We start from the raw sequence: 21,635 nt of genomic DNA, 5'->3' as shown, positions 1-21,635 counted from the left end.
CACAATCCCACATATCACATAGGCTTCATAATAGCAACAACTTTGGAAAAGAAAAGATAAAAATGGTTTCCTATTACATATCCAAAGAAAAAAAAAAAAACTACCACTTGTATAATATACAGTTTCATTTTGTCAAGAATGCTCGAAAACTTTTCCCATACAAAAGCTCATAGAACAAAATCTCGGAAATAATAAGTACATGATGCGTTATTTAGCCTTATAAATGTTCGTGTATAGAACCTTAGAGCTTTGAAGTGGGCTTAATAATAGAAAAGAAAGATGATACAGGAGAAGCATAGGCTTTGCTTTTGAGCTCGTCATTGTTTTCACCCTCGAATTCTTTGCCTTCGTCTGCTCTGCTTTGTTCTGTTGTTGTTTCTTCCTCGGCGTCATCTACCATCTATTAACTCAGTAAAATTGCTTTATCAGTTCATGTGTTAAATATTCTCCAACATCATGGTTGTGGAAATAGAGAACAACAATGGCTCAATATCACATCAAACTAAAGCAAAACTTGTATATATAGTTAACCATTAAACCCATTAATGGATTACGTTACTATGTTAATCTTGGAAATGGATCTTGACAACACTTTTATTTTTATTTTTTTTGTTTTTTTGGAATTGTACTGCCAACTTTAATTCAATGAGAAAACTCTAGATGATTCTATTGCCTAAACCGTTTCTTAGGAAATATCTAACTATCTAAGCCACTTTTAACTATGCAAACATTTCTTGAGCATTCGTTCCACTAAATTCTAGCTATACTATTTTAACACTATATATAAGTTGTGCAACTTAGTTGTAATTGTCATTTGAGAAATCAAATGCAGTAAACATTTTCTCTCTTTAATAGACAAGTAACTAGGTTTAAAGTTCGCTCTCTCTCACATTTAATCCAAGCTTGAAATGAATTCTATAAAAATATTGAATTTCATGAAATATCCATTGTTGTATACAATTGGTGTCTAACAAGTCTATAATAATAATACCATGTATTACAATATATATACTGTCTATATATATTTATTTTTAAAATAAATAATTTGAAATATTTTAATGATGGTAACGAAGAAGGTAGTTAGTTAGTGATACTAATAGGGTTGAAATACTTTTATAAGGATGTTAATGGGACGGGACGAAGCCTTCTCATTCCTATCCCCATCTAATATTTTCATCTCATCCTCGTGACAAGTCCAAAATTTATCCTATCGATCCCCATAGCGAGTCCAGAATTTATACCCAATCCCGTAGCCCAAGCAGGTACAATTACAAAACCATCCCCACCCCACCCCCACTTGGATAGTTGGATATCCAGGCTTGCACCACATAGATTTGAAGGCTATTTATTTCAGAATTAACAAGCTAACAAGTGGTTCATTATTCAAGTACTCCCTCCGTCCTAGAACAATTTCATAATAATCGAAAATTTGAGTTTCGTAAGGAAGTTTCTCTTATAATAAAGAATAAAACATATTCATCGGTCTCAACCATTAACTTAAACTTTTGATTGAGATAGTCCCCTAACATAATAACATGTTATCAGAGCCAGCGTGACACAAAGGTTACGGGTTCAAATCTCATCCAACTCTCACGGCATGAGGGATGGCTCATATTGCATCCACACTTCAAGCCCAACGGACTTACATGTGAGAGGGCATAATTTTAAATTATAAAACATATTTCTAGGCCTCAACCATCAGCTTAAGTTTTTGGTTGAGTTTATTCATAAAATTATATGACGAGGTAAGAGCATCACCAACAGTTAAGCGAGACCAAAAGTAGCTAGATTAGTCAAATCAACATATTTAACTATTCCACTATTTTGGTTTTATATAATATTATCATTCCCCGACACATAATTGTGTTTTAAGCTTGAAGTATAGACTCATGTTCAGCGCGACATTGGGAGAGAGGGGTGGATAGCATTTGAGCTCGTGACTTTAATTTTTTTGTTAAGCTTTGCTACGTACTAGAATCACTCAACTAAAAGCTTAAGTTGGTAATAGAATTCCTGAGATTGATTTTATTTTATTTTTTTATTTTTTTTTTTTTTTATTTTTTTTTTTTTGTTGAACACAAGATTGATTTGTAAGCTAAGTAAATGATTTATTAAAACTTAAGAATATAATTTTGTGGGTACTTGTTGGAATCATTTCAATTTCAATTTCAATGAATAGATTATTAAAATTCGACTGTAATAATTTTAATTTATCAATAATTAAACTTATTATTCGTCAAAGTTTTGCATTAGCAATTTAGCATACGTATACGTGAGAAACAAACGTTTCACTCACTGTGGAGTGTCGATGGACTACAAAGATACACCATTGTTGAATTAATAAATTCACGAGATTAAACATATCAATTCATGAAAACTTAGTTCCCATATATAACATATATATGAAGTACTCAAAATTACCTTAGAAGTGAGAGAAGGGGATAGAGAAGGCATAATATCAGCAAGATGAGATTTGATCCTTTGAAGCGCCTCCTTAGTTAGACCTTGCGCCGCCGTAGTAACATCCTTGATCATAGACTCAAAGTAAAGCCTAGCATTCTCCAACGCCTCGGACGGTACCGAAGCAGCAGCTAGCTTCTCCATCAACCGTTCCTTTACCATACTCATTCTATTCTTTATATCATTTGCTACACTTCTTCCCACCATACTATTTCACTTTACTTCTTTTATTTCTTGTTGATGATATTATGGAGTATAACTTTTTTTGATAGAAAATTAAGTGTATTATTTTGTGTTAATTTTTGATACCATAGTTAGGAGAGTATAATTCTCCTAGCTTCTTTAATTTCATCCACAATTTTTTTTATTGATTTGATGTCTTTTTTGTTCTTTTATTATGTTGAACCACTCATAGTTCTTAAAGGTGGTTATATGGTTGATTTCTTGCTATTTTTGCTGGCTAAGGTTTGATTTTATGTTTTGTTTTTATATTGTTGTTATATACTTTGAACTCCTTTTTTTTTTTTTTTTTTTTTTTTTTTTAACAAAACTTGAATTGAGTGATTTTCCTCAATATTATTAAACAACTTAAAATTTTCAACAATATGCTAGTTTTTGTAAATATTCCCTACATATTGTTCATGTCACTGTAAAAATCGAATTTAAAACGTTTACTTACTTAAAAAGTCATGTACACAAAACAAAATAATATAACTGCTTAGTGGTTTTACCTTTGATAACGGTTTTGTCGTATAAATAATAAAAAAAAAATTTAGTTGATGATGTGGATAGTATGTAGAGAATATTAGCAAAAAGTAACATAATGTTGGAATTTATAAGTTTTCCTACTAATTCTATTGAAATCACTCACAAAACTTACAAACTTTTAAATGGACCATAAATCACTCACAAACCAAGTAATTCATAAGCATCCAATTCGTAGCCCATTTTCCTAAATCATAACTTATTTTCCTCATTTCGTGCCTTTAAACCCAAAATAATACGTTTCGTGTCCATTAAAATCATTCATTTCGTGTCCTTTTTATAAAAACGTTTAGACCAGTTTATTTTGGTCCATAATCTGGGTCCAATGATTAAATATTTGGATGTGGCTTTAAAAGAGCTTTCGAACTATATATTATAAGCCAAATCCGAGTTATAACGAATAAGTTATGGCCAAAATATTAAACTGAGTCCAAACCGAACCTAAGCCCACCTTACCTACGACCCAATGATCATGTGCAAGGTCCAAATGATTTAATCCCACTCCTAATCCAATTAGGATTAATTGGAAGCTTCTATAAGCTTCTAAAAGATCTTAATTACCCTTTTTGAAAAGATAAGATTAAAGAGTTTGAAATTGAATAAAACAGAACCTTTTGAAAGTCCTAATTCTATTCGAATTAAAAGACGTTCAAAGATTGTCAGATATTATTTTCGTAATTCATAGTTTTTATCTAATTCTTATATGGTTGGATAGCTCTTGAAATTATCTTTCCAATGATATATTATAATATTAATTCCGAGCTATAACAAAAAAGATATGAGCGAAATACGAAACTCTATCCAAAACTGACACTGTCCCACTATTTTGGCCATATCTTTTATTCAACAAAATATTTCAATCTGATTCAAATTGGGTTAGAAAGTAGACTTCAAGAGCTTCCCAACGATATCCTAGTCATATTATTCCGATTTCTGTATCAAAAGATATGATAAAAACAACAACCGCAAAAACTGATGTCTATCGCAAGAGTTTTATCCGATTCGAATTCTTATCTTTTCTTGATTTGACCCCCTCTTTTTTCCTTATAAATAGAGGTCATATCTCCCCTTTTTTAATCATCGACAAGCTTGATCACCTAATCATTCTCTCTTCCTCTCTTTTACACCAAAAATCATTTCTCTCCCTCTCTCTCTCATATTCTAAGCCTTAACCCTATATTCTTCCTTTAAGCACTCCAAGGAGTCCATATTTAACTTGAGATTCCGTCCTTAAACCAAGGCGTGAAAGGTATAATTAACTAAAGGTTTGGACCAAATCAACCCTACTTTTATTTAATTTAATTTCAATTTGATTATATTCTTATTGAAGTTACTAACAATTTATTCATGATGTAGCAATTCAAGGAAATGCGGAATGTGAGTAATGAATTAATTTAATTATTTATTTTATTTTATATTGTCAATATCATGATTAGGGTTATTTTTATTTGATTTGGACTAACGCTATTATTGTTGAATTGCTTCCAATATTAATGTTCATTATATTATTGTTTATGATCATCATATTACATGTTTAAAGCGAATATGTAATTGAATATCACGCCTAATAAGATAATTTGGACAACGGTTTAGGTTCCTTTTTAATCTTGTTATTTAATCAAGTGATCACCAATATTATAGATTATATATTGCATTAATATTCAATCAATGTAGCTTAATATTAGTTTGGAGCAAATTGAATATGTTGTTTGCATGCCTTTGAGATCACAAGAATACTTTTCACAATAAGAATCGAGTAGAGGCCAATACGGGCGAATGTGACTCCATGACTCACTTCGTACCATCATCCCCGATCCTCCTTTCGTGGTTCCGAACCATATGGAGTTAGTAATCTCATGGATTATGAATGGGGTGTAACCTTCACGGGTCAATCGTTGTTGCCTTCGTTGTCCCTTAATCGTGGTAGCCTTAAATGATCCGTGAACGGTTTACAAGTTCCTTAAAAACTTGTTGGCGGCTCCCTACTTTCCTTGTCCCTAATCGTAATGTCAATTCCCACTTCCTATGAATGCCAAGCATATTCACCACTATGCTTAACGTAGGCGCACTTCAAACGACGCCTACACTAATCGTATATGTCAATTCCCACCTCATATGAGTGTCAAGCATATTCACACATGTTTAACGTAAGCGCGCTTCGAACAACGCCTACACATATATTGAGTGAAATTTGATAACATGAATTGACAATCATTCACAAATTTGTTGTCAACTTGTTAAAAGAAACTCTATCATTGCAATAGTGTGGCATGCTCATAGAGATAGAGAGAGGAGAGTTAATAATAAAACAGTAAAAGTGGCCCACTCTATGTTTTACTACTACGTAAGCTTATGTGGTAGTTGGGGGTGATTTTCTTGTTTTGGGCTCCTTTGTCAAACGGTCCAATATTTTTTTTTTCCAAAAAGCTTTCAGGGGCCAAGCCCTTGCGAGCCTCAATGAAGGTATGCCTCTGGTATTATATATCTTCCAGTAGTACAAAAGACATTATTAGTAGTATTTTAGAAAGAAATCTTAGTGGTACTATAAGTAGGGATGGCAATCCAGTCCGGATCCGACCCCACTCCGCCCCGATCCGAGGCAAAAAATCCGCTCCGAGTTCGAGAAAAAAGTAATCCGAGTTCGACTCCGTTAAAATAATCCGACTCCGAGTCGGAGGAGAGTCGGAGTCGGATCCTACAAAAAATCCGACTTCGACAAATGTCCGACTTTGACGGATTATCCGACTCCGACTCCAATAGATAGTGGATTTTTGTGTGGGTCATGGTGGCATTGGGTGTGGGTTGTAAAGGCCCAAATAGCCCAACATCTCAAAGTATATTGAATAATGAAAAAAAACTCGGAGTCGGGTTAGATCGGAGTCGGAGTCGGAGGTCGGATATCGGAGTCGAAGTCGGATGTCGGAGTCGGATGTCGGATTTAACCTCCTACTTCCTGTCGGGTCGGGTCGAATTTAACATAATCCGCTTTGAGTCCGACCCGTTGCCATCCCTAACTATAAGGACTTTCAAGTAGTATAAGGTCCCGTTCACTTCACTTTTTTTTGCTGAACTGAAATTAATTTTACTGAACTGAAATTATTTTTGCTGAACCGAAATTAATTTTGCTGAACCGAACTTATTTTTACTAAATACTCCCTCCGTTTTTTTTATTTGCATCACTTTTCTTTTATGAATGTTTTTTTTATTTGCATCAATTCTATATATAGTAACTTTATACTATATTTTATTAATTCTCTCTCTCACATACTTTCTCTTTCATGGTCCCCAAATTACATTTACCATCATAAATTATTCATCCACTCATAGTATTATATATTATACCTCATTCATCTCCTAAAACTCCGTGTAAACACAAGTGATGCAAATAAATAAAAAAAACGGAAGGAGTATTATTTTTTAAGGCGAACTGAACAACGCCTGAATGGATGTTATGCAATTTTGATTGTGGCCGTGCTTTACGGGTCAAAATGGGTTGGGTTGGGTTGGAGTAACCGGACCCACAACATAAGTGATGCCTTAACCAAGCTAGACCCGGCGGGTCAGGGTGTTGCAGTTTTTCCTTCGGAGTTTTTCACTTAATCACTTTCATGCGCTACACCCCCTTCCTCTCTCTCTCTCTCCATTTAACCACGTACTCTGAATTCTCCATTGAAGCTGAGCTTTTTCTCCTCCATTGTAGCAGCTTCTGAGGTACTATGTTTGTTTTTAATTATCGAATATCAATTTCGCATTCTAGGGTTTATAGTTTATATAATTGTCAGTAAACTCAAATTAGGGTTCTTAGAAGGTGGATTATTGAACTTCTGGTTATATGAACGATTATGACGATAGATTTTGCTACTATGAATTATTCTATATGCAATTTCTGCTGCTGCGAAAAGAAATTAATTTGATCTGTGGAGCCTAATTTGATAATTAAGTCAAATTCGGTTGTTAATGTGTTGCAGGCTGTTGTTTATAACCCTTTATTGTAGGACGGAACTATGACAATAAACCTATTTTCCCGGGGCTCGGGGCGGTTGTGCTTCTTGGACGGACCTGCTTGTATTATTGTATGCTGTGTGATGGTCCTTTATCCATGTCTATTCGGAATAAGGGTCTAAAATGAGCTACCTTTGCTCAATTATAGTTGTAGTGGTATATGTAGCTGTCTTTATAACCCACGTTGATGGATTGGCCGTTAACTGAGAATATTTTGTAAAACATTTAAGTGGTTGTTAATTAGTTATGGCAATTTGCATATGTTAATTTTTAGCTACAATATTGTTTTATGATGTTGAAGATATTTGTACTTTAATCATTACATATTTACATTAGCAATTTAGCATAAGTAAATATATAAAGAAATTATGCATATTATTGTATCATGTGGATTATATGCTGATGCTTGACAACCTAATTTTCTGTGTGGATTATATGGAGATCGTTGAAAGCTTAATCTATTTTGAATATACTCCCGACGTCAGAAAAAGTGACCTATACTAATTTGAATGTTTAGGAAAAAGCTTATGCCTTTTGTGAATTACTTTAGTATGGGTTTATAATTGTAGTTCATGTGTTACCTGATTTGCTATGCCCTTAGCTTGTGTATTCGAGAGAAGGTGGGAGTGCTTCAACTGATATAAAAGAGTTGCTTTGCAAAAACATGTTTTTATTATATTCATAAGAATCATAACTATGAGATTTTTAAGGCATTTTGACAATGTTATCGACGAAGGGGTGTACAACAAGATTTCTTCTTTTCTCAGTCCACCCACTGTTGTCTCAGTGTTTGATCTTTGAATCTGATTTTTATTTATTAGTATATTTATTTTATTATTTAGTGCAACTATGTGTGGAGGGCACTCATAGATTTATTTTGTGTGTTAATATTATGTATTGCATTATTTATCCAGATCGTTGAAGGACGTTGTTGAACTAACTGCATTATGAGTAATGAAGGCAATGTCTCTACTAGTGGCAAGAAGAAACATAAGAAACGGAAGAATAGTGAGATTAGTGATTTAGGAGCAGAGGAGGGTAATGTAGAATTAGCTGATGAAAGCCGTCCCAGCAAGAAGCTGAAACGGAAGGTTTTGAGTGATTCTTCTGAGGGAGTTCCAGGTGTAGATGTAGACTTTGGTGCAGATATGGATAAAAGTCGTAGGAAGAAGAAAAAGAAGGATGTGAATGGGATAGATTTGGACATGCTATGGGATGATAATAAAAGTAAGGGAAAAATGAAGAAGGGTAAATCTGGAGACAGGGGAGTGGCTTCTAAGGTATTAGAATCATCAGGTGAGGCTTTCAATCAGGAGAATTTAGAAGTTAGTAGATCAAAAAGGAGTAGAAAGAAGAAAAATGATAGAGATAATATGGATCATAAAGAGAATAGTGACATTGAGCTGGTGAAGGGAGGTGCGACACACTCTAAAGAAGAAGGGCATGCTAAGAAGAAGAAGAAGAATAAGACAGAATTCAAAGTGAAAAAGAAGTCAAATGATAATGTTGGTGATGCTAGTTTTGTAGAAAAACGGACTCATCATGAGGTTATTGCAAACAAGAAGCAGAAAAATGTGAAGGACAATTTGGGAGATGGATATTTGAGTGAAGAGCATTTGGGAAATAGCGATGTGAATGCACACAAGAGTGGTGAGGACAGTCAACTTGGAGGCTATAGTGACAGTGAGCAGGTAATTAGGAAGAAAAAGAAGAAGAAATCAGAAAAATGCAAAGATGCTGATTCTGCTGGTGCTTCAGAGGTAATGGATACAGAAGGAAGTATTGGTCATACCAATTTGAATGTAAATCAGTTTGACAATGAGGTTATTGAAATCATCCAACCTGTAAAAGATAAAAAAAGAAAAAAGAAAAAGAAGGATACTTCAGGAGCAGTTAATTTGGATAATGAACTTGAGAAGAGTACCCATTGTGCGCCAATCAACAGAAGTCAGAAAAGTAAGGATAGAGGCAATAAAAAGAGGAAGGAGAAATCTCGTGGGTGTTATACTGAGGTAGATGCAGCTGATTGTATGCCGGAGATGAATAAAGCTGCTGAGCCTTCTAAATTTTCCAACAATCATAAGAAATCAAAAAAAGTCAAATTTTCTGAAACTGTGGAAGTTTTCCCTCTTGCTGATGAATCGATCAAGGAGAAAAAGAAAATGGTTGAAGATAGAAATGAGGAGAACAGTGTTGAAAATGGGCTGGTACAAGGTAAACGATTCTCCAAAGAGGAGGATGAGATGGTCCGAAATGCTGTATATAAATACATAGAGGATCACCAGCTGGGTGGCGAAGGTGTTGAAATGGTCATGAACTGTAGATTGCACCGAGAACTGAAAGGCTGTTGGAAAGAAATTGGAGCATCTTTGCCTTGGAGACCTTATATAGCTGTCTATAGCAGGGCTCACATACTTTTTGAACGAAGTGAGGATCGCAAGTGGACCCCAGAAGAGGTGGAACTAGTCAAGAAATTCTATGAAAAGCACGGACCAGATTGGAAAACTTTGGGTGACGAACTCGGTAAACATCGTTTTCATGTTAAAGATGTATGGAGGAGGACCAGGTATCCCAATTTAAAAAAGGGGGCCTGGTCCCAAGAAGAGTACCAGAACTTATTTAATCTTGTCAACATGGATTTGAGCATGAAAGTATTTACAGAAAAGAGATCAAAGCATGGTATGCTACGAGATAACATAGCTTGGGAGGCAGTTAGTGATCAGCTCACAACTCGAAGCAATTCTTTATGTTGCATGAAATGGTATGACTCGTTAACATCTCCCATGGTAGCTGAAGGGAAGTGGGCTAATTCTGATGACTATAGAATGTTGATTGCACTCGTAGACCGTGATGATGCTTGTGAAGATGATGTGGATTGGGACAACCTTCTGGAGCATAGATCTGGTGATATTTGCCGTAAGCGTTGGAATCAAATGGTACACCATATTGGTGAGCATGGTAGGAAATCATTTATTGAGCAAGTTGAAATTCTTTCCCAGAGATACTGCCCAAATATTTTAGAAGCAAGAGAATCTTATGACAACAGACCTGCTGTTGATGCTTAATGCTGTTTTTGTGTTGTAACTGGTTATAAATTGTAGAGACGATGTGATTTTCTACTTTATCTACTTGTATTCTAGAGATTATACTCTTACATGATAGTAATTTATCTTTGTGGCCTGTTTTTTTTTTTTTTTTTTTTTTTTTTTTTTTTTTTTTGGGTGAATTTCAGTGGAATTTTGTGAAGTTAGGAAAATGTTGCTGTAATTTATAGACCACATAATTTCCGTCTATAGCCTCTATAGTTTCTGAATTGAATGTTTTGCCCTGCTTTAAAGCAGATTCTTATATTTACTTGGTGTCCTCATCTATTGTTATTGTATGTATTTGTTATATCTTATATGAGTATGATTTTTCTGTTTGTGTGTAGTGAAATAGTGATTGTGCAAGTTATTGAATGCTCCTAACATATCATGGTTTTAGTAAATTCACGGTAAGAAGGGAACAACTAGCATTTGACTGAAATCAGAAAAGAAAGATGGAGCAAGAAAGGAAGAGTATATGGTTTCTTAAGATGTCATTTGCAGTTCATTATTCACATCTATAACTCCTTGATGCTGAAAGCCTACATGATTCTTGACAAAAATGTCAGAATTCGGCACCTTCATTCATTTAAGAATTTCCTTAAATTAAAGTTAGGAAAATGTTACTGTAGTTTCTGTCTTATAGTTTTAATCTGTCAACTTAGTGACAAGTTTGTTTTATAAGAGCCATTTGTTTATAGATGTGATTTCTTCCTATTTTGTGTATGTGGAATTGGGTAGTGCTTTTGTTGATTTAGCTGTAGCCAAATATGAAGTAGTTTATCCATTGTCCTGTTTAAATTCAACACACTCAAATAGCTTGCAAACAAATCTTCTAAGAAACTACCGAATAGCATAATTATTAACCAAAACAGGAAAAGACAGGAATTTGCCCTACTTTGAATTACAGTTGTTTGGGGTTTTTTTGTCTGTTTGCATTAACTTTCTATGACATGTATGCATTATGCCTTGAGCATGTGAATCTTTTTAGGTCGAATCTTATTTTCTGTTTTCTGTATCTTTTAACCGGGTAGAAGTTCCCGTCAGTCATGTTTTATTCCGTTAACTTTTTTTTTTTTTTTTTTGTGGGTTTCAATTATGTTTTTGAGTTTTGCATGCCCGTCTTCTTTCTTTCAATAGAAATTTGCGGTTCCCTCTACCATATTTGTATGTTGTATACTTAGCTTTTCATTTAGGCTATTAACAACTTATTCCTTGTTAGGTAATGCTGATTCTGTTATGTATCTCCTATCAAGTTAATGTGTAGATGATGTTTCTGACTTTTAATTCCTGAGACGAGGAAAAAAAACACTTAGTGCTTGTGTAGGATCCTTGCTGGCCTGGTGTTGATGTAGTCCTGAGACTCTGTGCAGCTGGTGATGTGAAGGTACAACATTCTATGCAATATTTGTTTGTAGTAAAGTATTTTCTGTGAGCTTAAATTGTGAGAGATCAGCAAATTCAATTCACTCGACTATTTTATAAGCAAGAGATGAGGAGGAACATCCCTCTCCAATGTCCCCAACTGGGGAGCTAAAACAAGCAGCAAAATGGGTAACTGTTTTTGAGCCAGCTAAAAGGATTCCTTATTCTATGAGAAATTTTGATGTTAAAATAATGGTTTCAGTTTTGTTGATTAAAAAAAAAATTCCCTAGAATTTTGCCTTTCTCATCCTAAGGGTTTTAGATCATCAATTCACTATTTTATTTTATTTTTTATTTTTTTATAGTTTGCTTGTTTTCAGTTAATTTTTGATGAAAAATAATTCATGGGTATGATCGAACAATTTTTCGTATAATTATTTTAAGCATAATATTGTTCATGTATCTTACTTTCTTAGGATATTGCTCTTATTTAAGGTTTTGCTGATTTGGATTAGGATATATGCTGCCAACTACTTCCTGGTGATGAAAATTATGTTTTTAATTGTGCTATCTTGATAATTACCATCAATCAATCACGTTGATTGGCCCTAGTATCACATAAATTTTCAATCTTTTTCTTTGATAATTTGAATGATCATTTTTGTGATTTGTTTTGGATTTTTGTGTTTACAATTTGTTATGTGTTTGCTTTAATCAACTCTTTTGTGCAACAGACTTTATAGAATAAGCCTTGGGTGTTGATTGATTATTGACGTGATTCAGTCTGGGTGGTGTTGATAGTAGGCATTGATTTGAAGACTCCTCTGGTATTTTTTCCTTGATATGTTGCAGAAGAGGTAGATTATAGACTTGGTGGATATCGGGTGCCTTTCATCCCTAGAACTGTGAGGTCTGCTAGGGTAAATTCACTTCCTTTTGATTATCTGGTGTGTTGAGATTTTGTAATTTATATGAACTTGCATTATAGAAGAGATGCTTGATTTGAGTAAAATCTGTGGACAATCAATTGTGTGCATTTGATTTATTGGCTACTGTTGCTGGGAAATTACTTGAGGGAGAGAGTTCTCAGAATCTGCCAATCGAGAATGATCAGCTAGGCGTTGATCAAGATGTCGTTATGCAGGACAAGATGAAGGCAATCAGTGTCTGAAAGATAAGCATTGTGATAAAGGGAGCAATGAAGTTGCATCCCTTAATTTGAATCTTAGATTAAAGGTACAGGACCAAGATTGCAATGTAAAGGAAAATTCTGGTCCACAGAATGAGTTAATGATGCGTCTCCAGCCCCGAATTCTGTCATCACTTCGTCTCACTAGCCGGAGAAGGATGCTTTTCTTGTTAAGATGGATATGAATGATGACATGAGTGATTTCTGTAGCTATTCCAGGAACACAGTAGGATTTTCTCCTGCTCACACCGATTCTTGTGTTTCGAAAGTGAATGAATCTATGGAAGAACATGATGGCAAAGGAGAGAGATTGTCTGGCCACGGGCTATTTTTCAATGGCAACACTACCTAGCAAAATGAAACCTGCTAGGTTGCCTGCCCGCATAGGTGATCATAGAATAAGCAAGTTGTTGGCATCCAAGCATTCGAGATTAGCATCAAAAGTAAAAGGACAGTGATCATTCTGTTACTGTTAAACTATTGCTCCTTGGTTGTTTTTTTGTGTTTTTATCTATTTTCTCTTTCATCGTTTAACTGCTTGAAGGCTGATGATGATTTATTAATTTTGCAGGATTACGCAGCATTTACCACAAGAAGACGACTGGTTATAAGCGCCAGAGATCTCAAAGGATCTATCCTGTATTCCTGTTGATGAGGAAGTTCTATCACTAATTCACTATAGCTCTTTATTGAATTCTGATGGAGATTATGGATGTAATGGTGTGTTATTTTCTTGATAGGCCTATTGATCAAATCATCTGTGCATTCGGTGCAGTCAGGCATAGAGTCATTGGCTCATGGCTTCTGGTTTATGTGTTGTTTCCTATCCATTAATGTGTCAAATTGCTGCTAATTGTACATCCTCTTGTATTTGACTATCATATACTTCGTCTAATGAATGCCTTATAAATTATATAAGGTTTGTTATGTATTATTTATGTTAATTAAAGAACCTTGTATATAATTGTTCAGTGAATACAACATATAATTATCATACAATTATTGATTAACTCGCAACAAACATGCATCAAAAGTGTTTTTATTAAAAAAATATTTGCTAAATTGGTGGGAAAAATCGTACAATGTTAAAGGTATGATATGTAAATCTGTAATACAACTACAAAAATAGAAAAAATTATTTAATTAACTGCACTCGCATGACCACTCGGCTTATGTTGAGGAGCAGAAGGTATATAGTTATATACGTAGTAACATGAATTGCAGCACCAAAATAGCTCCAGTACTACATTCAGCATTATTTGACAGCATAAATATACATCAGTTATCTACCTGTATGACTTTCACTTGTTTTCTAACTGTTCGTACCGTGAAGAATTCAGACTGATTTTATCATTGGCGAACAAATTATTTGAATATCAATGGAGTATTATGACTTGAAATCTTAATGGAATCCAAGACCATCAAACATCACCAAGGAATTTCTTGACCATCCCAAGCAAAAAACTTCCCGTTATCATGAATCTTAGCACCATCGATGATGCTTAAGAGCTTATTCACAGAAAACTCTTTGGTGAATAGCTTATCCTTTGGAACATTTCTCTGAAAAGGCTGAGATAGATCAGTATCAACTGTGCCAGGATGCAGCAAGAGGCAAATAATTGGATCTTTCTTACGAGCAAATTCCACTGAAGCTGTTTTCGTCACTGCAGATGCAAGAAGCAAATGTATAAATACCATGAACAGAATAATTAATTGTTTGAATAGGATTAAAAGACAAGACTGCACCGTGGCAGGTCAAGTGCTAGTGTTCCTTCATATTACAAATTCTAATTCCTTCCATCACAATGATATGTACCTACGTATACTGCTACAGAATGTCCAAAAAAGTGATCATATTTCTTAGAATATACGGGAATAAATAGAATATAAAAATTGTTAGCCTAGTAAAGGAGATTCCAATGCATACGTTAGTGAAGAACCCTTTGAATAATGAAATAATACTAGCATACTAACAATTGCACCATTTACAATAAGTATGGGCAGTTTTCACTGTCAAGAAAAAACAAAAAGGCAAGTTAAGCTTAATTTTGCACCTATATAAAGTATATTTTCCTAACTATTTTTTTGTTTAAATTAACACATGTACCAAATGAGCAAGTTAACGGAATCCTGTACAGACTTGCAAGGTCATAATGGAAATGAAAGATAACATGTACTGTGAAGAAACTTAAGATGATAAGAACTAGGTTTGGTTTTAACGAGGATAAAGAGATAATGATCTGAAAAAATTTCGATTATCCAAAGAAAAAAAAAAAGCAATTTGCAAGAAATCAAGTCTTCCATAAAGGAACTAAGCTTATCAAAGAATGGTTTTTCTAGCTAAGAAAAGCTATAAATGAAGAAGTCAAGCTAGTCCATTAAGGAGAAGATCAGCTTAGCAAAAATATTCAATAAAGCCCTACCATAGGGTTGGGATGAGATAAGAATTCCAGGAGGAATGTTGACATATGGTCGTCTTCTCACCTCTATAAAATTTGTGAATCTTTGACGAGCAAAATACACGCCATATTTAATTGATCTATAGCATGACACAGAATACCATGATCATGTATTTTGGAAGTTATTACAGTCAAAAATTTTGCAGCAGAGTTAAGCTTTGGCTGGGAATCAGATGTGAATTTATCACTGTTATAGCAATGGTGAGATGGATCAACAATCTGATAAATTACCAGATTCAGAAGACAAGCTTATGGTGTTTACTATGCCGGATGTTATGTATTACATCTTATTCGCAAACTGGTTTGGCAAGGAATTATGGTTTGTTAATTGAGTGGTTTATTTGTTGTACATAATTTGTCTCAAGCGATTGTACAATTTTGTTGGTAGAACTTTTTACCACTAAAGGGTCCTGTGATCCTGCCTAGGAAGTTTGTCCATACTTTAAAGTTCTTAAGTTGTAATTGTTACAATTTGGAAAGCAATATTAACAAGGACAAATGAGAAAAAATTAAACCCGAGTTACTTGAATGCATTTTTCCTCTATATGAGATTTCTGATCCAATTATTTCTCCCTAGTATTCTAGCAGGCAACTTTGGCTTACAATAATATTCATATATACATTTATAAAAATTATGTATATAAACACCTTCATAATTTTAACTGTATGTGTAGATGTTTCTAAAAATCAAAAGAATGCAGTCATAAAGCTTTTATAAAGTACTCGTATAATAATCTTACACTGATTCAATGCTGTCTTTGAAGCTCGATATGAATGCCATCCACCTAGATTGTTGTCACCGATAGATCCAACTCTGGCGCTCAAATTTGCCACAACAGCAGCATCCCTCGTAGTCCCTGTTTTCCCTCCAAACTTAAGCAGGGGCCACATATGCTGAACAAAAAATGGAATTGATACAAATGACTAAATAAGTTCAGCCACAAAAATTATTTAACAAACATTGAAGATACTTTTTATAAAAATAAAAATTAAAAAAAAATTAAAAAAAAATAAAATAAAACAACAACAACAACAATTGCTCGTTTTATACTACTAAATGAATTACTTTTGTCAAAAGAAAACCAAAAAATAGAGGGTGACATCAATTCAACAGATATTACAAGCAAAACATGTGTGTAGTATTGAAATTAAACATATGCTACTTTAACATTATTTAAAATTGAAAATTTCTTGCATTATTTGAAATAACTAAGCTAGATTATAGGCAGTATTGAATACATTATACATGTAAAAGTATAAATATAATAATTTTTTTTAATAAACAGTACGAATCCTGCTAGAGGCAGGGGAAAATGAAGTACAAATCATTACTCCTAACCAAGGAGACCAGTTACAACTATACAAAAATTACAATTAGGTGTATCTTTGATATCAGTGTTAATGTTTACCTTCATCATTAGCAGAGGGCCCACTGCATTAACTTCATATGCAAGCAGTAAGGCATGTTTCTGTACTTTAGTCAATGTCGTTTCTACGTTGGAAATTAAACCAGTGAAGGCATCAGCATTTTGTTAATGCGTGTTTAAAACTTTCTACATCAACATTCCAAATTTGAAATTCATCAAAAAGAATACCTGGTTGTAACAAATTGGGTATAGACAGAATTCCAGATGTGTTGAGAAGAAGATTCAAATAACCATATGTTTCGCTCACAGAAGTTGCTGCAGCCTGAAAAATATATCCAAAAAGTATATTTTCTTTTCAGTCTTCATCAGCCATGCTGCCCATGCATGTCATTTTCACCAATTCCAAAGAATAAATAGCCAAATAAACCTTCTGAAGGGGAAGAAGGCTAATTATATCACATAGGTTTTACACATTGAAACTACAAGGCAGACTGTCCATCCAACATAAGTAGGAGAATAGATGGCTGAAATGGAGTTCTTTAAGTCTATCTATTATTGTCAAAATAAACCATATCTGATGCAATGGTTTTCAAATTTAGTGCATTTAGTAGAAGGAAGCAAATGACCGACACCTAAGAGGCTAAGAATACAAAAACAAACAAAATACTGGGAATAATCTCCAATTACAGGCAGCTTGGGCCATTTACAATCATTGACAAAAACTTGGAAACATGATAAAATATAGCACAAAGTTGACCAGTTTCAACACAGCTATCAAGAATTCAGATAGCTGTTGTTGAAAGTAAAGTAGGGACCCTTTTGTGAAGTGCAGAAAGCGGGCAAGTTTGTGTTGTATTTGTCATAGAGCCAAGTTTGTATGAATGGTTGTCAACGTCCCAAAGTGTTTAGATCATTGGAGGATTTTTTTATACTTTTTTTGTATATATAAAAATTCCCAAAACTTTATACTCCATAATGAACCAAGTAATTTTTCCTTGTGGAAAAAAGAGCTCAAAAGTAGATAGGTAAACTGATGCTGACACCCATTGGGACATCAGGAAATACTAATAAATAAGCAGGTATCCCAAACCTCAATGGTGTCTTCATCTGTCACGTCGACTTTCAGAAGTTTAAGTCGATCAGAGTATTGATTTTTCAGCTCCTGCAGCCCACATTATCTTCTCACATCAAGATATTGTTATGTATGTGCTATACAGAAAACAGCGAAGAAATTCTCATATTCTTCAGGATTTAGGGAGACAAGAGAAGTCTTGATAAATATGAATGTACATCTGCTGTTTATAAAGGAACGCAAAGACATGTAGTTATGCGGACTTCATAGACTCTCATTACCTGGAATTGCATAGAAAATTAGCTAGGATAGCTCATGCACAGTTGGCCAATAGTGAGAGCATGATGGGGTCATGCTCATCATATTAGCACTGCTACTCAACAATTCTAAATTCCCTCCATTACCCCCCCCCCCCCAACATACACACACACTGACATTGATAATTGAAACTACTGTATATAGTAATGTGTAAGCAAGTAACACATTGAAATTGATAGCTGAACCTCATCAGCTTTGACACTTTTGCATCACTAATTTAAAAGGCTAAATATATGGCACTAACACAATTTACATAACTACTTATGTAAGCAACTATCCAAAGTATGATTTAACAATTTGTTATCAAATTACCCTGCTTTGACCGTCAAAGTCAAATAAAAAAATAATTAAAATCACTAGTAGTATCTATTTTCTTTTTATTAAAAAAAAAAGTAAAAGAAAAGAAAACCCTGCTCAAGGTCTTCAGCAATCATACAAATAATGGATTAAAATATGTTGTTACCCCGAAAGGATCCTGTCAAAGGTAGAGAAAGGGATGCGTAGAATTGTGACTATATGATGGCATTGTGGCCAGACGAACTCGGACAGGGATTTACAATTTAACTATCACAGTATAACCTTCAATATCCCTTCAACTCAGCTATTTTCCCATGATCCACTGATTACACATGGGTATAGTGGTTGCAACAATGGGCAACTTCACACAGGATTTGATCTTTTGACAATTTATGTTCTAAAATTGTATGTCTCTCTCAACATCTTTAGATTGTGCATCAAACATGTTTTCTTCCATAAACAAATTATATTTACCATTGCAATAACAAGAATTGGTCATTACTGAATCAACTACGACATAATATTCTGTTTGAAAAATAACACCTTCATTCACTTTTGCTAGATACTCAACTTCCATATTTGTAAATGTATGACCTCTTATGTACAAGCAATGAATATATAACATTTATCTATACTAATATATTAAAAGGCGTTTCTAAAAACGTCTCTACGCCATGTAGAACCCCTCATTATGCCACGTCACTAACTCAACTCCTTATTATGCCACGTCAGCTACCCCAATCCTCAATATGCCACATCACCGCACTACCAAAAATACTCCATATTGTCTCAACTATATTTTTAAAAAAAAATGGATGACAAGGTTCGAACACTAGACCTCTTGGAAGAGATATTATTGTCTAACCATCTAGGCATATAGCTAATTATGTTTTAATGTTGCACACTAAATAATACTACATAATACTATAGAAGTATTGAAGCTGCACAACTATAAAAGTAGTATCCCGGAGCAACGCCCGGGCTACTCACTAGTTTTGGACTTAAAAACAGTTATAGCTTTCATACTTTCTTCTTATTTTCTTCATTTGCATAGCTTGGCACCTCCAACTCACATATATGCAAAATAATGGAAAAGAATAACAAATTGTTGCATAGAGCTTAAATATTTCATGTACAATGATCACTACAGACACATCAACTTGCTCTTGATGTTGAACAAGATCAAGAGTCATCTTGGAAGATTAAAGAACATTTTAAAATCCAACACCATCAAACAACTTAATTATATGTATTAGAGCAGAAGAAACCAATCCTGATTTATAAGCTTTACTGTCCTAAATACATCAGAGTTTATAACATTAGAAATAGTTTTATTTACCTAATTAAACCATTCTAGATTTCTAGGGACATAACTTACACCAGCTTCACTCACTATGTTGGGTTCTTTGGAAACTTCTTCGGCCATAACCAAGGTAATGCAAGGATAACATGAATTAACTTCAATAAAAATCAAGTAAAATATACAAGGAGGTTTGTTGGCTGTGAAATAGTTCTATAACATTTCTGAATTATCAAAGATTTAGTATGGTAATAATACATCAAATATTCCGTAAGGCAAAAAGAGTATCTTTCCTAACACATGCAAGAATAAGATGGCACAGCTGCAGCATCAACATGTGAAAACATGGAATTTAGATAAGTTTCCAAAGTCACCAAGTCTTAACACCTCCCCCCTCCTCTCTCCCTCGCTAACATAACTGCCCTAAGCTAAGGTAGATTTGGATGTGTGTCCTCCGCTGTTAACTGAAGACACATAGATCGCTCCACATGAAGCTTGTCAAATTGTCAGGACTCTCAAGTAAAATTAAATCTAATACAAGTAAGCTCAATCCACCATCAAAGTAAATGAGTGCCAAGTTTCCAAACTCACCAAATCCACCATCATATCCCAATACACAAATGTGACTAATTCACCAATCAAAGTAAATGAGTGTTAAGTAAATGCAAAAGGCAAACAAAAACCCAAGGAACAGTCCAAGAAAACAAAATTGAACCAAACCAACTCAAAGACAAGCCATGAAACAAAAACTCGTCAAATCAAGAATGTGTCACTTGCATACATATCCCTCTTTTGTGATTCTAAACATGCTGAAAAGAAGGAATGATTCAGATAGAAGGTTGAACCCCTTACACTACAAATCGCACCACCAAGGCTATTAAGAGGTTGTATTAAACACTCATAATATACTTGTATGTAACACTTGTGGGGAGAATTGATTCATTCTTTAAATCTAACACACAAGTAATTATAATAATTAAGACCAATAACCACAAGAATACCCTTAACACTGATTTGAACAACAATGTATAATGGTTTTATATTCATTTATTATAAATATAAAAAAAAAATCAAAAATTGGCACTAACCCACATTTACTTAAAACATTCACATAGTATTCAACATAAAATATAGTACTACACACTTTCTTTTCCAATGCATACGGAGCCACAAGAGCAATGATGTAGATAGAATTTGATCACGATCACTTGGCAGTTCATGACTACCCGACATCAACTAATCTAGTTGACATCCACATAACTTAATAAATTAAACAAGTTGAAGGCCTCTAAAAGCTCCTAAATTTCACCCAAAAATTCAAGAAAATTCCAAAACTTGCATTTATATATATGAAAATAGATAAGAAGGAAGCATTAAAGAGATTACAAATAAAATGAGAAAAAATGGGAACATTACAAATTCAAGGCCAATGCCTCTTGAAGCTCCTTGAACCAATGATACCGATGCTTCCCGATTGAACGAAGAGGAGCAAAATGGCCTCTGTATAAATCGGCCCCTTCTTGTTAACATAAGATTAAATTGCATCATTTTCATCATATTACAAGCCCTTTTTATTTTATTCACAATTCAAGCTTCCAACACTATTTTTCTTCCAATTTCTGCCTTCAATGTATTAATTTTTTTTTCCAAGTTTAGAATTTTTTGCATGAATGTGGGTGAAATCAGAAATACCCAGATAAAAATTCAGAGTTTAGATAAGGTGGGTGAGATATTATTGTTATTATGATGATGAAACAATGCAAATGAAATCATGGAGTATTATTTCCCCAAAAAAAAATTAAAAATAAAAAAAAATAAATAAATAAATCATGGAGTATTAAAAACTAAAAACAGTGGAAATTTATTCAAAAAAAAAAAAAAAAAAAAAAAAAAAAAAAAAAAAAAAAAAAAAACCAGTGGAAATGGAGTGATAATGTGAGATGTTATAAATGTGAAGG

General features: G+C 33.9%; 3 protein-coding genes across 4 annotated transcripts; 1 reads left to right on the top strand and 2 right to left on the bottom strand.

Moving 5' to 3' along the window:
- Window positions 1-241: 241 nt before the first annotated feature.
- On the bottom strand, window positions 242-2,667 carry LOC145610742 (uncharacterized). The gene is made up of 2 exons (XM_081666043.1): window positions 2,422-2,667; window positions 242-400 (listed from the first exon to the last, which is right to left on the bottom strand). The coding sequence occupies exons 1-2, from the start codon at window positions 2,665-2,667 to the stop codon at window positions 242-244; spliced, it is 405 nt and encodes a 134-aa protein (XP_081522169.1).
- A 4,086-nt stretch (window positions 2,668-6,753) lies between these two features.
- LOC145612439 (uncharacterized) lies at window positions 6,754-10,428 on the top strand. The gene is made up of 2 exons (XM_081667808.1): window positions 6,754-6,936; window positions 8,142-10,428. The coding sequence occupies exon 2, from the start codon at window positions 8,175-8,177 to the stop codon at window positions 10,290-10,292; it is 2,118 nt and encodes a 705-aa protein (XP_081523934.1). The 5' UTR covers window positions 6,754-6,936; window positions 8,142-8,174; the 3' UTR covers window positions 10,293-10,428.
- A 3,548-nt stretch (window positions 10,429-13,976) lies between these two features.
- Window positions 13,977-21,530, bottom strand: LOC145611301 (uncharacterized). 2 transcript variants are annotated; one of them, XM_081666615.1, is made up of 6 exons: window positions 21,094-21,530; window positions 17,781-17,852; window positions 16,919-17,012; window positions 16,733-16,815; window positions 16,064-16,217; window positions 13,977-14,528 (listed from the first exon to the last, which is right to left on the bottom strand). In XM_081666615.1, exons 1-6 carry the CDS (start codon window positions 21,232-21,234, stop codon window positions 14,293-14,295), a joined length of 780 nt encoding a protein of 259 aa, XP_081522741.1. In that variant the 5' UTR covers window positions 21,235-21,530; the 3' UTR covers window positions 13,977-14,292. The 2 variants fall into 2 exon arrangements, with proteins under 2 accessions (XP_081522741.1, XP_081522742.1); XM_081666616.1 differs by lacking the exon at window positions 17,781-17,852.
- Between the last annotated feature and the right edge of the window lie 105 nt (window positions 21,531-21,635).

This window comes from Chenopodium album, chromosome 24 (assembly GCF_948465745.1).
Source record: "Chenopodium album chromosome 24, dcCheAlbu1.1, whole genome shotgun sequence".
NCBI lineage: Eukaryota > Viridiplantae > Streptophyta > Magnoliopsida > Caryophyllales > Amaranthaceae > Chenopodium > Chenopodium album.
Note: the sequence above shows the minus strand (reverse complement) of the source record. Positions and strands in the feature narration are given on the sequence as shown.